The 17,987-nt window shown below is 39.6% G+C and overlaps 1 protein-coding gene across 11 annotated transcripts in view; it reads right to left on the bottom strand.

Annotated features, from left to right (window-relative positions):
- hdac4 (histone deacetylase 4) overlaps nucleotides 1–17,987 on the bottom strand; it is a 408,670-nt gene that overhangs the window by 54,056 nt on the left and 336,627 nt on the right. For all 11 annotated transcript variants that reach the window (XM_067987940.1, XM_067987944.1, XM_067987946.1 and 8 more), the window contains 3 exons: nucleotides 16,713–16,982; nucleotides 4,624–4,810; nucleotides 1,273–1,406 (listed from right to left, as the gene is read on the bottom strand). In XM_067987940.1, the coding sequence (XP_067844041.1) occupies nucleotides 1,273–1,406; nucleotides 4,624–4,810; nucleotides 16,713–16,982 (591 nt within the window). The remainder of the gene's footprint in view (nucleotides 1–1,272; nucleotides 1,407–4,623; nucleotides 4,811–16,712; nucleotides 16,983–17,987) is intronic.

The raw sequence follows: 17,987 nt of genomic DNA, 5'->3' as shown, positions 1-17,987 counted from the left end.
TTAATAACTGTGTTATATCTGGCGTCACACACGATATTATACTTAACTACATGTGGAAAAACAATCTTTTTAAAATAAAAAACACAAACCAGTCATTGGCCATGGCAGTTTATACACAGTCACAATTATCTGGATTTGCCTATTCAGAGTTATGAAGTAAACAATCCAACAATACTTCAGCTCTAAGAAAGCTTGTGAGTACTGCCACATCAGGTCCTTTCATGTATATACATTTATAGTTCTGGATGATGGAATTGTGACGTAAAAGAAAGGGAAAAATATAAAGAGTGGATAGAAAGTTAATTGGAGAAGTAGACAAAAATATTGTGAATTTTGTTTCTAGATTTCTCAGTCAGACCCACTTGGTCCTTTATTAATAAAGGAATTTTGGGCTCTCCCTAAATTAGAGCTAGAAACTGCCCAACATTTAGACATTATTAGTTGGATGATTTAAATTAACATTATTGGTAGTTCTATAATGTAATGCACATTAAAATATTCCCTAGTAGGTACAGAAAGCCACACAGAGGAGACACAAATTGTAATATTAAGTACATCAGCTTCCACATTATTGTAAACATGAAAGCACCATATTCAGAAGTGGAGATTGCTATATATCTGGTTTCATGGTTGTTCCTAATAAAAAAAATGTACATTTGAAGTTGGTAGTGGTGTGATGAACAGTCACCACTTCAGTTTCACAAACTCGACTCAGCAAAGGTCACTAAGCACCTGTATGCCCTTCAGTATAACATACACCAGTGCTCAATATACAGAACTGGCGCAGCAGCATATAAGAGATTATAATTCCCATAGCCTCTAGCTTTTTTTTTAAAAAAAGAAAAATGTTTTTTGTATAATAAGCTATAAAACATATACATGCTCTGTGGTATATTTACCGATGCTATTAACAGATTCCCCGCAATATGCTCAAAACCATGAAATACAGGAATATATTCTACCGATTTAAATCAAGTTAACTTGCAGTTACTCCACGACAGATCTAATAACCATCACCTACTATGTAGATAAGTTAACATGTGTCTTGTCTGTATAAATTACACACAGCTTCAAAACAGTTCGCAGGCAGCTTGATCAAGGTAAATGAATAAACGTAAAGTTACATTGTTTTTAAGTGTTCTGCTTTTGAATCTGACCAGGTTGTACTTTCACTTTTTCTAATGATCATACTGCACTATTCAAAAGGGGTAGCAGCAGTTTGTTTTTATATTGACTTATATCAAGGAGTTCCTGTCTCTGTTTGGAAATTACCTCACATTTGCTGCGTAGGCCTGTCTCTTGGAGTCGAGACCAGATACTCTGGATTCTGCCGGCATGTTCTGGATGGCTGTTTGTATTTCCACAGGTACAATGGTGTTTTAGCATCAGTGTGTCATATACAAGACCTGTTATGGGAATGAAAAGAAAACAGTCAAGAAACAGGGGAGGAAAAAAAAAAATGGGACAAATAAAATCGAGTATGTCAAAAATGTAACAATCATCTGTGGAGTTCAGGACTGCAACGGAAAATGGAGATTTTTTAAAATTCTTTGTTTGCTCAGGAACCATGTTCAATGACTGTCAACATATTTTCTTTTCTCCCCACTAATTTTAGCAAATAGTAAATATGATTATTAATTAAGAAAGAACTAGTGTTAACAATAGAACTGCCTGCCCACCAGCTGTCTACAAGTCAACCACAGAAAGTGGCCATTTTGTCTGATGTACCAGGGGAGAACTTAAAAGTTCTCAGGAAGAGGAGGAGCCCTTCAGAGAGCAAGAAGAATCTTATAACATACTAGGCCTGAGCATATTTCATTTATGACTTATATACTCAACATACTCAGTTAGGTTTGTAAATCCCAAAGATTCCTGGTACGAATCTAGACCGAGTTTAATGCATCTTACTGTAACCCCACAACCACTTCAACGGACATTCACTAGAAAGGTGTATGAAAATTTATTTCAGTTCATATTGGTTTCATTCAGGTTTGAGAAACTATTCAATGTCCTCTTAACTACTGAGAAAGCCCTCTTCACCCAATCTCTTGAAAAATCCCCTGCAACATTCTAAGTTCAGACTAAATATGAGAAATGATCTGTACAGAACAGAAGCCCTGGACATCTAGAAGAATTCAAATGGATAATTGCATTAAAAGGTGATGCACTCAAAGCACAGTCCAGATGAGGCTGGCATTCTATCAAGTCCATTAGATTATATTTATCCACAAATAAGCAGCTCCGATCAGTGCTTCTATCATACAGACTTCTACCTCAATCAGGAAGAATACCCAACCAAATGTGAATCAGATCATACAGATCTTGCAACAATCTATGGACTGATACCCTTGATGCAAGATTATAGCCTGCAGCCAGAGAGATATTGTCTTGGAGGTATGCCTGGATCAGGACATCAAATTTCTCAACTGAATTGCAAATAAGCTTTAAGAGAAAGCCACTTCCAGCAAAGGATCTCTTCGGCAATGGACTGGATGATATACTAGAAAAGTGTTAAAAACACCAGAATCCAAGAACAATTCTAAAATAGTCCACGTAGTGCTGAGGACCAAGTCTTTCAAGGCAGATGGTATTTTTCCAGTGTTGCAGAAGGCTTCACAACCAGATTTAAAATCCAGATAATGAGCACAGCAAAGGACCAAAACAAGAATGTGGTTCAGTCACTGACACTGTTTCCACAGTGATTTATTCTAACAGCCTTCTCAGCGCTGGCTAGCTCGCCAGTGGGGAACCTGTTTACAAATGAGCGGGACTTGGAAAATTTCTTTTATCTTGGTGAATGGCTGGGTAAGGGAAATTGTCAAGGAAGGTAATGTCCTTAATTTTACAGGGCCTCCCCTCCTCTCAGGGAAACAGCTTCATTGGGACTACTGAAGAGTACTTATGTCAAGGAATCTTCGGCCCTGGAAATGTAAATACTTCTGCCTTTGCAGACCATAAAGAAAATACCATTATGCCAGAGAAACTCGATCATCTAGTCCCACTACTTTGTAGTTCCTTAGTGATCAGGAGGTTCCTGACCTATTTTAGACCCAAGGATCTTTAACTCCCTCATTCTAAAGAAGCTATTCAAGGTGACAAACTTAGCAACATGCATTTTTGGTGCTCTATACAGGGCACTAACTAATGGTTTAGACTTTAAGGAGGCATGCTTTAACAATGTTATCCCAGAACCCCAACTACTAAAGTAAGATTCTGCCGTTCATCCCAACTTCAAGATCCTGAGTATTCGCAAATATTTTCCCATTATGGTAGTTCTGCCCATGTCCAAATGACTCGTTTGTCAGAGCTCCCTTTCATGACACTGCAGACAGCAGTCCTATCCATCACTAATGTATTGAGACAACTTGATTTCTTCAGAACTCAAGAAATGTCCCAGCCAGCGCGGGGTTTGTTCTTTATAAGAGCTTCCACGAACCCTACGCTCCTGACTCTGGCCTCATGTATCCCCCCCTCGCCCCACCATTGGCAGCCGTGCCTTCAGCCGCCTAAATGCCATGCTCTAGAATTTCCTCCCTAAACTCACCACCTCTCTACCTCACTCCTCCAGAGAGGGGCTTCCAGAGCATGGGGCCTAGACTGCTGAAGGCACAGCCACGAATGGTGGAACAAACAGAGGTGGAGGTGATTGGGGAAAGGGGGGGGCGGGGGTTTTAGGGCGGGGTGGTGTATGGACAAGAGGCCAAAGTTGGAGGAACGCAGAGTTTGTGGGGAGGGGGGAGCTGGAGGGGGTTACAGACATGGGGAGGGTTAAGGCCTTGAATAGATTTAAACAAGAGGATGAACATTTTAAATTTGATGCTTTGAGGGACCAGGAGCCTATATAAGTCAGTAAGGACAGGTGTGATAGGTGAGTGGGTCTTGGTGCAGTATAGCAAAAGAGGAAGGGTACTGGATGAGCTGAAATTTACAGAGGATGGAGAATGGGAGGCTGGCCAGGAGAGTATTGGAATAGTTGAATCGGGAGGTGATAAAGGGTAGGATGAAGGTTTCAGCCACAGACAGACTGAGACAGGGGCAGAGGTGGACAACGTTACATAGGCAGTTTTTATGATGGAGAGTATATGGGGTCAGAAACTCAGCTCAGGGTTGAATAGGACACTGAGGTTGTGGACAGTCTGGTTTACCCTGAGACAATGGCTGGGGCGGAGGATGGAAATCAGGGAGCGGGATATGGAGTTTGTGGCAGGGGCTGAAAACAATAGCTATGGTTTTCCCACTGTTTAACTGGAGAAAACTGCAACTTCTCCAGAACTAGCTGTCGGACAAGCAGTCTGACAACACAGAAGTAATGGAGGGGTTGAGAGAGGTGGTGGAGAGCTGGGTTTTGTCAGCATACATGTGGATGGACCGTACGTCTGGGATGATGTCACTAATGGACAGCATGTAGATAAGAATTATAATTATGTACAATAAAATTTAGAAATATATTATACGCACAAACATTTTACTACTACATAATGAGCATATCATGTGTAGATGTCGTATGTAGTAACTTCTAAGCAGAATTCAAGCACTTTGCAATCGGCAGAATGATATAAAATTGACCAGGAAAAGGAACTGAGGTTTCAAGTTTCACAAGTTATTGATTCAACAAGTGCTTACCTGTCGTGAATTGAGGTTTACTGGGAGGTTCTTGAACAGAGATAGGAAAAGTTGCAGAAGCAGGCGATGACTGTGCTCGTGAGAGTGGACGATGCCCGCTATAGGACACTGGAATCCCTGCAGCCTCCATGGATGCTTGGTAATTGCGAAGCTGATGAATACGTTGCTGTTCCAGAAGAAGGGCTTGCTGTAACACGGAGAGAAATAATCAAGTAAAAAAATGTCAGACTCTGAAATACTCACTCAAATTAAACAGAAAGATTACATTTTTGGGTCTTTTTTTACACTTCTTACTGTAGATGTATTTTTATTTGTGATTATTCTCATAGGTGAGTCACAGCTCCCTATGACCCTGGGAGTATCTTCATTAGTCCTTGTATCTAGGTAAGCCTTTGGTGACATGCCCAGGATAACGTACAGAAATACTTTAACTATGTCTTTATAGCACCTTTCTCCCATCTTGTTCCACATTTTGAATATCAAGAGAACTTATTTAGCAATAGGTAAACAAGTGAACTAATAAGATATCTAGTTGCTTGAAAAGAAAACTAATACTAAATTATTATTGTTGTGAATTAACATTTAGGTACATGGTGATTTTTTTTTCTTATACTTCTCACCACTGTGGGAGTTAGTGGTCTGATCTAACTCTTGAAGGTTCCAAACCAAATCTCTAATTTGAACAATTCAACTTATTTAAAAACCTCTGGAAACTGTAGCAACGGCATCCAAGATTTAAGTAACTGATCACTCAATCCATAAAAGAACCATGGTGTATGTAGCTCAACATTGCACTATTATGTTTGGATTATGTGGCTTGCTTCCTCTCTCAAACCTGCATGGAGACAATCTACTGACCACTGCAACATATGTATCAATTTAGGCTGGGGAAATAGAATTTAACTGCAGTTGACTTCTTTATCCAGGGTTTCTGCTTCTGTGCTTACCAGCAATGATTTCCACCCATGCATTTTAATGGGTAGAAACTAGTGGCCTGGTGAGCACAGTAGCAGAAAACAACAGCCCTTCTGTTTTGTGACTGGATTTAAAGGGGTAACCATTAAGCTAAAATTGGATAAAATATTTTTGTGACAGGTACCTCTACCCTGCTAAAGAATTGTTCTCACCAATGAGAATTTGGACAGCAATTGAAAAAGAGGGCCAAGAAAGTTTTTAAACAAATATTATTCCTATTTCAATAAGTCAGTTTATACCAAAAAAACAATGGATTGACAATTATCCTCTTCCCAATGTAAACTATATGCTGCTGCTACAGATGACAGAAACCACAAAAACTGGATTGAACTTTTTTTAAAAAAAAGAATTAAATCAAAATGTCAGTGTTAATATACATGCAGACGTACTCTGTTGCTGCCTCACTGGCTAATTGCACCATGTGCTGTGGTACTGAGCCATACACACTAGGAATGCATCAGGTTTGATCCCCGATTACTGCTAAGTTGGCTGTTCTCAGCTGTGGCAGGAGAACACTACAATTGCCCTCAATATCACCAGGCTAGAGAATAGCCTGGTGATAAAAGTTAATGTTGCCAGGCAATTACCTCGGGTGCTGTGATGCACCCGAGGTAATTGCCTGGCAACATTAACTTTTTAGGCTCACACATGAAGAATGGTTACCTGGTTGAGGTACCAGAGGGCTCCCTGCATACCAGGAACTACACCCCAGCATAAATCACTGCTACACACACACCCCCACACCCCCCCCCCCCCACCCCGTAGGGAAACACTGTTTCTTCTGAAAATGACGATCAGGATTAAGTAAATTAATGAAAGAAAAGGCACGAGGTGGGAAACAACACTTCTGGCATCAATATTAGTGCCTCTGAATCAGTTCCAACACCAGAATCTATGACTACCATTACCAAAATCAAGATCCTTTGGTCTGTTCAGTGCCTCAGTTTGCTGCATATTCAGGATCCAGAAAGGTTCTCTGAATCAGGAAGCAATCTGATCCCGAATGTGTGGTTATAATCTTTCCAAACTGGTCAAAGTTGGAATAAAACAAACTAATGTTGCTGGCACAGAGCAGCAAAATAGGTATTTGGGACGTGCTCAACTCACTGACAAACATCATTACATTTTTCCGCACTGCATTCTGGAATGATCTGAACATGAATTTGCAATATAAATGCAAGGTCGATCTTTCTTTATCCTAAAATACTAAATTGTTCATGAGAGCCAGTTTAACTGGCTCCAATTTAAAAAATGCTTTTGATGCACTCGAAATTGAATTGGCATTCTATGGATTATGAGAAACTGAATCCAACATAACTGAGGTATAAGCTGGTGATGGTCCAATTAATGGACCTCTCAGAACTATAAAATTTTGAAAAAGATGCTACATTTAATTTGGATTAAAATTGAAAATATAATATGTAGCCATCTCATTGGCAAGCAATACTGTTATGATGAAGGTAGTTGTCAGGACTGACAGACTAAGAGGAAAATAGTTCCAATCCCCATAATCAACAACATCATGGCAATAGAAATATGAAACATTTGAAAAAGTTTCAACTTTGAACAGCAACCAGAGACACACTTAAAACTATTAATACATGTCTAAAATAATGCGATATTCAGCGGGCAATGTACAGTCATCTGTTCACTGTAACTGCAAAGGAAATAAATCTTCATTATTCAATAAATTCAGGTGCTTAAACCCAGGGCCAATGCACTCAATAGAATTATATGTAACCCAAAGGAATCCTGTAAAAGTGAAATTTAAAAAATGAAATAGCCAATTTCAATAGATTTGTAATATGCACCTGTTGAAAGCATCTTCATTAGTTCATCATAATACTCATCCACTAGATAGAGTAATGGAAGGCAACAGCTGAACTACTACTCAAAATACCTGTGCTGCTGATACTGAGCAAATGACAATCCAGGGAATATTCGCATAAGGTACAGCAATAAGTCTCCATGTCCAATTGGTACATCAGTAGGTCGAACTTCCATTATGTAGCTCATATATGACAAACACTTCAAAATTGAGTACATACACAGTGCTCTACTTCAGGTAGATAAAGAAACAGGTGGACCTCATGTACCGCAGCTACATAAATAAATTTGTGCAAGTGGCGTGCTATAGCTACATAAAAGGTATGTGATTCACACATTTAGTTACATAAATCTGTGTATGCACGTGTATATATTGTATATACATACTATCCTTGCGCTGAATGTGTCTAGATACCAAGAACTGATCAGGCTGCCACTGGGGGATTGTATCGCCTGTTGCTGCTCAGACTCGGAGTGAGTGATGTTGTTCTCTCCTGGTTAAGGCTGTCTCTCTCTTGGCATGCTCCCCATCCTAGAGGTCATCAAGAGCAGGAGAGCAGCAGGAGCACTGGAGTGGTGTGGGAGCTCCAAGGCCTGATGCACGTCTGGAGCATCAGGGGCGATGGGGTGAGGAGGGGAGAAATTGGGGGCCTTCTGGCCCAATACTTTTCAAATTAATTGCAATAATTTTAAGTTGATAATGACACTGTACTGTGGGGCATGCAACTTTAACAGTGTTCTCGACATACTGTATGTGAATTATCCAAATAAGTATGAAGTACTCAACTGTTTCAGTCACTATTACAGCACATTCTCCACCAGCAATTCACATTTTGAATCCGAAGGACATCAAAAGATATTACCCTTTGACTGCTCAACTTCCTTTGTACTTTGAGGAAAATACACATCTTTCTTCACATTACATTTCACATGAATTATATTTTTTAAGATATGTCTGTAGATAGTAAGTGGAATAAGACCAGAAGAGTATTCGTTCAACAATAAATCCTATTTGATGTTCTTAAGATACAAAATGCATTTAATTTGAAGCTGCTCGAAATTTTAAAAAAAAATTCACAAGAGAAAACAAACAGATTTTTACACTCAAGGTAGAATATAAAGCTGTGAATAAACAGCATAGATTTCTCTACTGATGGCTTAATGCATCATGTGGTGTGGTACTAAGCCATTAAGCCTGCATCCTGGGTTCAATCTTTGGCCTGTGCTGAATTAGTTGATCTCAGATGGGACAGTAACTGGCTTCAGTGTCGACTGGCTGGGGAACAAAAAACCACGATTCCCATTCCTGATCATTATCCAGTGACCCCTGCAAATTGGGTGAAGACAATTTCAGATTCAGCTGATTCCTTATCCGTCACTGCCCACCCCCCTCCCAACACATTGAATAGTTTGCCAACACTTAGGTCCACAAATGAACAACAGCCATCTAGGTGAGACATCAGAAAACTGCTTGTACGGATGGGATAATACTTCATCATGATAGGACAGGAAGAAAGGGGATGAAATTGAAACTAGAACATAACACCATATGTCTGATGTGTGCAATAAAAGAACATGGGAAATTGCATCAAAATAGAAACACAAGCTACATATTACAAGTATCTGCTCAGTGTGCCGTTCTGCACACATAAATACAGGCAAGGCATTGTAAACGCACCTTTTGCATTTGTTTTGTCAGATCTACCTTGATGCTGGTATGTCAATAAGGTGTTTTTCTAATGCAGAATTCCTCCAATAATTTAACTAACTATTAAACCTTTAATGCGGAATTATACTTCCGTCTTTATTTTGTCAGATTATCCGTTGGTATTACTTGGTATGTGGATGATGAATAATTATCCTTGTATTGTATTTTAATTCTCCTGTAGGGGGCATGGTTGAGGCAATGTCAAGGCAATGCGAAATCCTTGTATCTTCCTGCCTATGGCAAGTAACAATTATATTTGCTGCAAAGCCAAAACAAATCCTTACATCAATTTGAAAAAGTTGAATAAAAACTGGACTGTAGCCAAGGCAAGTGGTCCGAGTAAATTTGTATCTGAAGCTGCATGTTATAGGAACAGGAGTAGGCCATTCATCCTCTCGAGCCTGTTCCATCGTTTAATTAGATCAATTAATATAGATCTTCTTTGTAGCAGTGAAATACAGAGATCACCCATTTTTTAGCCACTTCAGGAACCAATAAGTTTGGAGAGTTTAAAAAAAATACACGTTCATTTTGAACAAATTGGCTCTAGTGATCTAACATTACAGGCAGATCCCTTCAGCGACTCTTAAATGGGGAAAGGTATGAAATACACATTTTTAAAGCATGCCATTAATTCACTCTTTGCACAATGTTAACTTTTAAATGGCTTAAATGTACAAACACAAGTAGTTCCCTCTCTCCTCGTCACACAATTCAAGCCAAATGTATTTATCATTTTTTAAAATGTTGTCTTTGCTTTAAACATTTAGAGCACTGCCTGTGGTTATACTGTAGATCTGTGCTGAGAAACTAAGGAAAACACCTGCTGAGGCTTTGAAGTAGACAGATTAATGGCCGACTCCCGCACGCTTTGAACTGTGCACAGAGCAATTTGTGATCTAGCTGAACAGTGCTGCTCATTAGAGATAAAACAGACCTTTCCTTTCCAGAGTTGAAATATATGTTTTATTAGCTAGTTGCTATTTAAGGAAAAGGGACTGTACTTCAATCGAGATTTAGAAACATTTAAATAGCATGCTTTTTTAGATCCCAGAACTACAGAAACTATACTGAAGTTTCCACTGAGTATTAAATTAAGACATTCGCCCTGTATTGTGCTGTGCCTTCAAATCTCATAGGCTTAAGTTACAAGAAAGTTGATGTAAGTGGAACATCTTTCTGTGTTGTTCTGTTTCAGAACACCATAATTCTGAATGTTTTAGCTCCTTAAGGAAAACACGCATGCTCATTCCCTCCAGTTTTACCCTTGTTTATAACTGTTCACCTTCACCTCTAAACAAATAAACTATTCTGTGACTTCCAGAGTCATTCCTACTCCATGGGTACTAATGGGCAGAAGTGTGATTCTATGGGATGAGATGGACAGTGGCAGTTTCTCCACAGCCACCCCATATACTAATAGGCAGGATGTGGCGCTCTTCATGGTGTCTAAAACTCTGGCAACAACTGACTGCTAAAACACTGGAAATGTGGAGTCAGAGTTGAAATATGCTGTAAGCTAACTAAATCAAAGATATTAAAATTTCAGAAGATTCACTTCAACAACTTCAAATCTGTTTTCACTATGTTAATTCAGAAAATGTACTCCATCTAAAAGCCTTTGAAGTTCTATCTTCTTATTTTTCCTAAAATGAAATGACTAGCAGTAGCAAAATAGTATGCTCTGTATTAAATACAGCCTTGACCTGCAAGAACAACAGTCCCTTCTAATTTAGACATGCATTTCTTTCCTTTCTTTGGCACTCTGTGAAATTCTATCCTTTTCCCTCTTCCTCTCCATGAAAGCTCCTTTTTTGTTCCATGATACTTCAGGAAAGGGACTTGGCAGATCAATCAAATTTTCAAGACTTCTATCAGGAAACAGTTCTGTTTTCTATACAAATTAATGACATCACCAACACAGCAGCCAAGGGAGTTCTTTCCATCTAGACGTCGTCACTGGTACAGGACAGTTCCCAATGGTTAAGGCCACTACCTGACTTTAGTGAAACTTATGGGATAAAGTTAATTTTAGATCTTTCATCTATATCATAAACACAGGCTTTCCCTTCAATAAGTGTAATTTATAGTGTCCCATAGGTGCCAATTCAGGCAAACACAGTCTTAGCTAGAATTGTTTCAAACACGAGAGGTTCCCCATTGGTGAATGTAACCACCTAGGTCTCAGTGCAGTTAATTGGCGTCCTTTCAGCTAACTGTGAAGCATAGCCCTATCTGTGAAGTTACTAGCTGTGTCCCAAATGTCTTCATGCAGCTGTACTTCCACACGTCTGCACATTTTAAGTGGGTTAACCCCTTGTGGAGTTTAAATACAACAGCGTGTACTTTCCTCATTGGCTACATACATAAGCTTTTTGGTGCCGACACGTCATCAGGAATGGAATGTTCCTATGAGTCTTCTTACAGACAGAGGTCCCTGCCTAGCTGTCTCTCATGGGAATGCAACAGAAAACAAGGTGTCACAAGAGGCCTAATTTAAAAGGAATATAATTTATCTATACAAACACAATTTGAAATCCCTGCAGAAGCCAATTGCAAAAGATCCTTCTGGTACATTTTGCGACTATTTAGCTGGTGTCAATAGAAATGCACAACATTAGTCTCAAGGTACCATACTTAATTTTACATGAATAACTCTATTAGCACAAGCCAGTCTCTGGTCAATGCTAAAGACCACAACACACACAAGCTTTGAACATTACAGGAAGACCAGTGCATAATTCATCAAATGTTGCTTGCACTAAATGCTGTATAATCTACCTCAGCATATGCTGTAGCATATATTTTCCTGTGTGACTTGACATGTTGAACTGTGCATTGAGTCACTCAGCTGTGATCACCATTTATGTACTTGATTATCCAATGTATTACAGTGATGAACTTGAATAAAACAGACATCTACAGGCATTGGCAACTCCAATGGGGGCCAAAATGAAGCAAAGTTTACGAAAGTAATTTATACATATATTCCAGACTCAAGGTTCAAATTCAGCTAAACATTACCTATCAGTAATAACAATAAGGCTAGCAAGTTTCTCCCACCTTCCAATATGTTTATTTTTCCTCTGCAACAAAGAAATGTTTTCCAGTTCAAGACAGTGGGTACCTGCCACTTAGTGTGTGCTTTTAATGTCAAGTGGCAGGTGCCTACTGCAGATGCAATATTTATATGGAATACTATGGGAACATTATTTTTTTTCAAAATTCTCTCCCCTCTCCGGAAGGTGATGATCTTTGCTGGGATATGGATCTGCAGGCACTGGTAGCCTTCTTTTCCTCATCTGACATGGGCATGTGTGCACTTTCTAGCCAGGGTCACTCAATAACAATCGGGAGCAGGAGCCTTGGTTGATTTTTCTCCTCCAGAAATTGAAACTGGAACCTTCTGGTCTGAATGGTTAGTGCTACACCCGGAGGTACCTTTACTCCTTCAGCCACTTGGTGATCAGGAATATTGGAACCTAATTTATCAAATAACAAATAGGAGAGTAAGTTAGTAAATATATCTGTGGAGGATTGGGGGGACGACTTGCAAGAATTGTTAACTTTACTGGCAAATCCTGTTTACACAGAATAGAAAATCCAGGATTGGAACATCCTTTAAGATTATTTGTTAGAGCATTTTTCTCCCTTCGCACACTCTCCTTCTTCTCCATCCCTTTTTGAACTGTGTTACTGACTACGGCCATATACGCTTGTCTTGGGAGTTATATAAGAAACATTTCTGATGCTAATGAACAACTATCCATCCACGTTCCATTCAACAAAATTGCCTAACTGCAGATTCTACATGGCTACTTCTAAAATTTGAAAGCAGCATCCTCAGTTGGGGAACAATGTTAACACCCTATTATCGGAACTAGATTACAAACAGGGAACAATAAGCTGTAGGGAGCTAGCAATTGCAATAAAGAACTGAACACACTGTAGTGTATAAAATAAATTTACAATTAAATTTTATATAGAATGGTTCAATATAGAATGGCACCTATGAAAGCTTGTACATATCAGAACTTTCACAATGTTTAAAGTATTGCATTCATTTATCTGGATGTGAATTTAGCTAAGCCAAGGTAAAATGTATGTAGCTAATGCCATGAAAATTACAAAGCAGCTTTCAAACAATGCATAATTTTTGTTTTATTCGTTCATGGGATGTCGGCATCGCTGGCTAGGCCAGCATTTATTACCCATCCCTAAGTGCCCTTGAGAAGGTGGTGGTGAGCCGCCTTCTTGAACCGCTGCGGTCTGTGTGGTGAAGGTTCTCCCACCACCTGTTAGGTAGGGATTCCAGGATTTTGACCCAGCGATGATGAAGGAACGGTGATATACTTTCAAGTCGGGATGGTGTGTGACTTGGAGGGGAACGTGCAGGTGTGTTGTTCCCAAGTGCCTGCTGCCGTTGTCCTTCTAGGTGATAGACGTCGCGGGTTTGGGAGGTGCTGTCGAAGAACCCTTGACGAGTTGCTGCAGTGCATCCTGTAGACGGTACACACTGCTGCCACGGTGTGTTGGTGGTGAAGGAAGTGAATGTTTAGGGTGGAGGGATGGGGTGCCAATCAAACGGGCTGCTTTGCCCTGGATGGTATTGAACTTCTTGAGTGTTGTTGGAGCTGCACTCATCCAGGCAAGTGGAGAGTATTCCATCACACTCCTGACTTGTGCCTTGTAGATGGTGGAAAGGCTTTGGGGAGTCAGGAGGTGAGTCACTCGCCACAAATCTGACTTGCTATTGTAGCCACAGTATTTATGTGGCTGGTCCAGTTAAGTTTCTGGTCAATGGTGACCCGCAGGATTTTGATGGTGCCGGATTCGGCGATGGTAATGCCATTGAATGTCAAGGGGAGGTGGTTAGACTCTCTCTTGTCGGAGATGGTCATTGCCTGGCACTTGTGTGGCACGAATGTTACTTGCCACTGATCAGCCCAAGCCTGGATGTTGTCTTGCTGCATGTGGGCATGGACTGCTTCATTATCTGAGGGGATTATATTGTATATGAGGATGATGAGGATTATATTGGTTAATATATTACAAAATGGGTTAAAGTACAGCCATAATTGATATATTAGCTGAAACCAAGGCCATTTTCTATCAAGTTAGTCTGGGACACTGTCCATTGGCAGTATCACTGGAGCGTCCCAGCAGGGAGGGTGAGAAAACTTGGGATCTTCATACCAGGAAGGAAAAACATTTTTGAAAAATTGAATTATGTCTTATGCTTTTCTTCCTCTATGTGTTAGTTACCAGATCACAATTCACAACCTACTTCTTTCAGAAAAATAACTTCTCCAATTCAATTTTAAAATTGCTTGCAAAAAGTATAGCAACAATTCTTGAGGTACAGTATCTCCTGCTTAATTGCATAATGTCAGGACTGGTTACTGTGTAGAGGTTTTTCTCCCATATCTCTATCCCTTCCCAAAATCATCTATACATATCTGGAATGGAACACAATAGGAAGGAAATCATAAAATAATAAAAGAACAGCCTTAATAAAAGACCCTTTTTTATTGGTTTCTATTTTCTGCCTTTCCTTGGTCTTGTCATGATTGACCCTGCTTCTAGCAATGAAGCTCTGAACCCATAGAAGTGGGAGATGGGTGGACACAACCTGGAATGACATCTGTGGAGAAATGCTCAGTCTCCACTTGGTGATTTCCAATGGCAGTAAAGGCGAGATCAAGAACTCAATATGGGGGAAACTCCATACACTAACACCTAACCCACTGTTCGGTGGTACCAGAAATTAGCTCCAACACACTGCACCAACATTTTGGTCCTGAATCACAAAGATTGAATACTGCCTGAAATGGGGAGAACATTGAAGGCAAAAACTCCGTCATTCAGAGGCAGTTAGATACCATACAAGGGATGGTAGGTTTTTCTGGAAGGTTGAACAAGATGGGCCAAATAGCATTCCCCATCGATACTTATCTTTGCCAATGGCATTATTTTAAAATCCCAAGTTATCACTAGGTTTCTTGAAATAATTAACAACATGTTTATGCACAAGAGAGGATAGATTACAGTAGAAGTTGAATAAAAGTCAGCTCTAGGGCTCTGAACTGCAGATGAGCAGACAGGAATCATCTCATGGGTAAAGATTCAAGCAATTATGCAGATTTATTTACAAAAAAGCAATACAAATCAGTGCCTTAAATTTCTATGCAACAAAATGCAAGCATAATATTTTTTTAAAATGCAGCCATTTGTGCTTTTTGTGTTGAGAACAATTAAGCCTAAAACATTTTAAGAAGCATGATAGAAATAGACTTGAAACATCCTTGGACTGATGACATATCTCTGTTCTCTTTGAAATATTTTTGTCACAATCTCATTAATCCTACCAGCATTGATCTCTGCTGAACAAGATTACTAGTTCTCAACCTGTCACTGATTCTTCTGTGACGTGTCCTGATCAGAGATTGGAGTCAGATATTACCCTGTACGTCAGTGAACCTGTATCCTTACCTTTGGGTATTGAGGTTTTGTTTGTGTGAACTAGTCAATCCATGACAGCCAGCTGAATTAAACGAACACATGAAGCAAAGATGTCTTTATCTTTGGCACAGACCACACACAATTCATGGTCCAGGTTTATTTGTTCTTTTGAATACAAGTGCAAAATATATTACAAGGCTGGTGGCACTTGGGAAGAAAGTAACATTCATGAGATTTACAATTAGAATAAAGTGGTAGGCAGCAGTAAAAGTAACAAACAAGTCAGTCACTAAAAATGATGCTTGTATTATGCATTTATGTGGTTAGGCTAAAAATATTAATCACCATTTAAAATGAAAACTATGTTGTAATGAAACTGGAGGGCTGATTTTAATTCCCAGCAAGAAGCCGGCAAAAGTGGATGGCATTCTTGCCCGGGAACTTAAGTCAAAGGTCCAGCAGATTTAACAGCCCACCAGTCAGTTGCTTGCCCATATCGGATGGAAAACGGCAGCTGGCCTGCAGAAGGGCTGTGAAGATCGGAGGATCTGCCTCCTGGACCCTAAGGAATTTTCTTTTTAAACTTACCTCGGAGGGCCTCGCTGGCTTCCTGACAAATTTACCTGGCGGGATCAATGATCCGCTGAGGAACGGGTTACAATGCCATCGGGGTCCCATGTACACCATGGGACTTCAATTTGTATTTATTAACAAAACTTCCGCCAGAGTTTGGTTGGAACCATATCCACCACCAAAACTAGCAGCAATAAAATGGGGAATCAGCGGGAGCGAAGTGGGAAATGGAGCCGCTCCATTTTAATTTCTCCTCCACTCCTTTCCTGCCGATCGGGGAGAGCTAGTACCATGGGGAAATCTTGTATTCTTATACATTTTCAGGTAATCAAAAACACACTAATCTAAAAATTCTTATCAGCTGAAAGTACTGTAACTGGTCTAATTTAAAGCAAACTACAAAAGCTAGTTTGAGAAGGCAAATCTAGTTTCCTACTTATGTACTCTCACCCTTTATCTCCACACAACTCCTTGCGCTCAGCTGAACTTGTATGAAGTTGCTAATGTAGTACAAATATTTATGTACACTAAAGCACAAAAATACCTGTCTGAAGAGTAGCTCCTGCTGTTGCTCTGCCTGCCTCTTTCTTTGCTCCAGCTCCTGTTGCTCTCGCTGATCTTCCCCTTCTTCATCACTTTCGATCGGCTCTTGTTTGACCTGTACCACCTTGTTCATAGTTGTAGACTCATTCTGATTGACCCCTCTGTCTGAGTACGGTTCTTCTGGCATGGCCTGATGTTCTCGGAGCTCCTCTTCTGTTTCTTCAGGGTGACTTTCATGCTGCCTTGGCTGCTCGCTGGGCTTTGGGATCAGCTGTTAAATAAAGGGGGAGGGAAAGAATTGTTAAATAATTGAAGTGTCAAAGCCAACTTATTGTAACTGCAAACATCTGCCTCAGAGTCAAAGTCTTTAAAAATTTCAGGATTGAAAAATGCTAGCATATTACTGCTTCTATATTTTCACAATAATGAGAAATTCTGTCCTATATAATCAACTGTTTTGTGGTCAACTTGCAGTGCTGTCTTATAATAATCATTAAGCCTTTGGTTATAAAAGGTGATTGCACATCAACAGAGCACACTGTTAAGTCGATGCTAGCACAGAATTAAACCCAAAACATATAAACCTATTAATCTATACATCTCAAATTCAGCGCTCCAACCAAGAGCTCAGATGATATTCTAAACCACTTGAGCTTTGGTCTCGTGGCTTGGGACATCACTAAACTAAATTACTGCCTTGGATTCACTCTTTTTCTGTCTATCAAGTAATTTTAAATATTTATAACCAGCATAACAACAGCTTAACCAGAAGACTTGTGTAACCAATGAAGCTGACTCTGCTGTTGTTATCTGAAAACATTTAGCAAATGTTTAAGAGCATTCTGGTTTAAACATGCTGAGTGACAAGTCTTAGAAGATTTAACATACAAATGCAGGAATTAATTGGCATTTATTTTGTTGTGCCACTGTGTTGTTTGATTTACACACCTGCATTTCATTTAAACACTAATGTCATTGTTCTTCTATTCCAAACAACCTCATCGTTTGAAATGATCAGCAATGTTTACCTGGATATTTTAAAATTTGTACGACATTTAGCTAAGCTGTGCAAATAAACAAACATATGCCACAGCTAAATCAATGAAAGTCATCTAGCTTTTGCAATTTGGCACTTGCAAAAAGGCCATGTACCACTCCACAGTGAACATACCCAATCCCATATAATTTGATAAAATGATTCAACCCTCACTAAGATATTCTATACTTCAGCATGAATCTAAGTGAGCAACAATACTAAAATATGTGGATGTGTCAG

This window comes from Heptranchias perlo, chromosome 7, assembly GCF_035084215.1.
Source record: "Heptranchias perlo isolate sHepPer1 chromosome 7, sHepPer1.hap1, whole genome shotgun sequence".
NCBI lineage: Eukaryota > Metazoa > Chordata > Chondrichthyes > Hexanchiformes > Hexanchidae > Heptranchias > Heptranchias perlo.
This window is presented reverse-complemented; position numbering and strand designations above follow the sequence as displayed.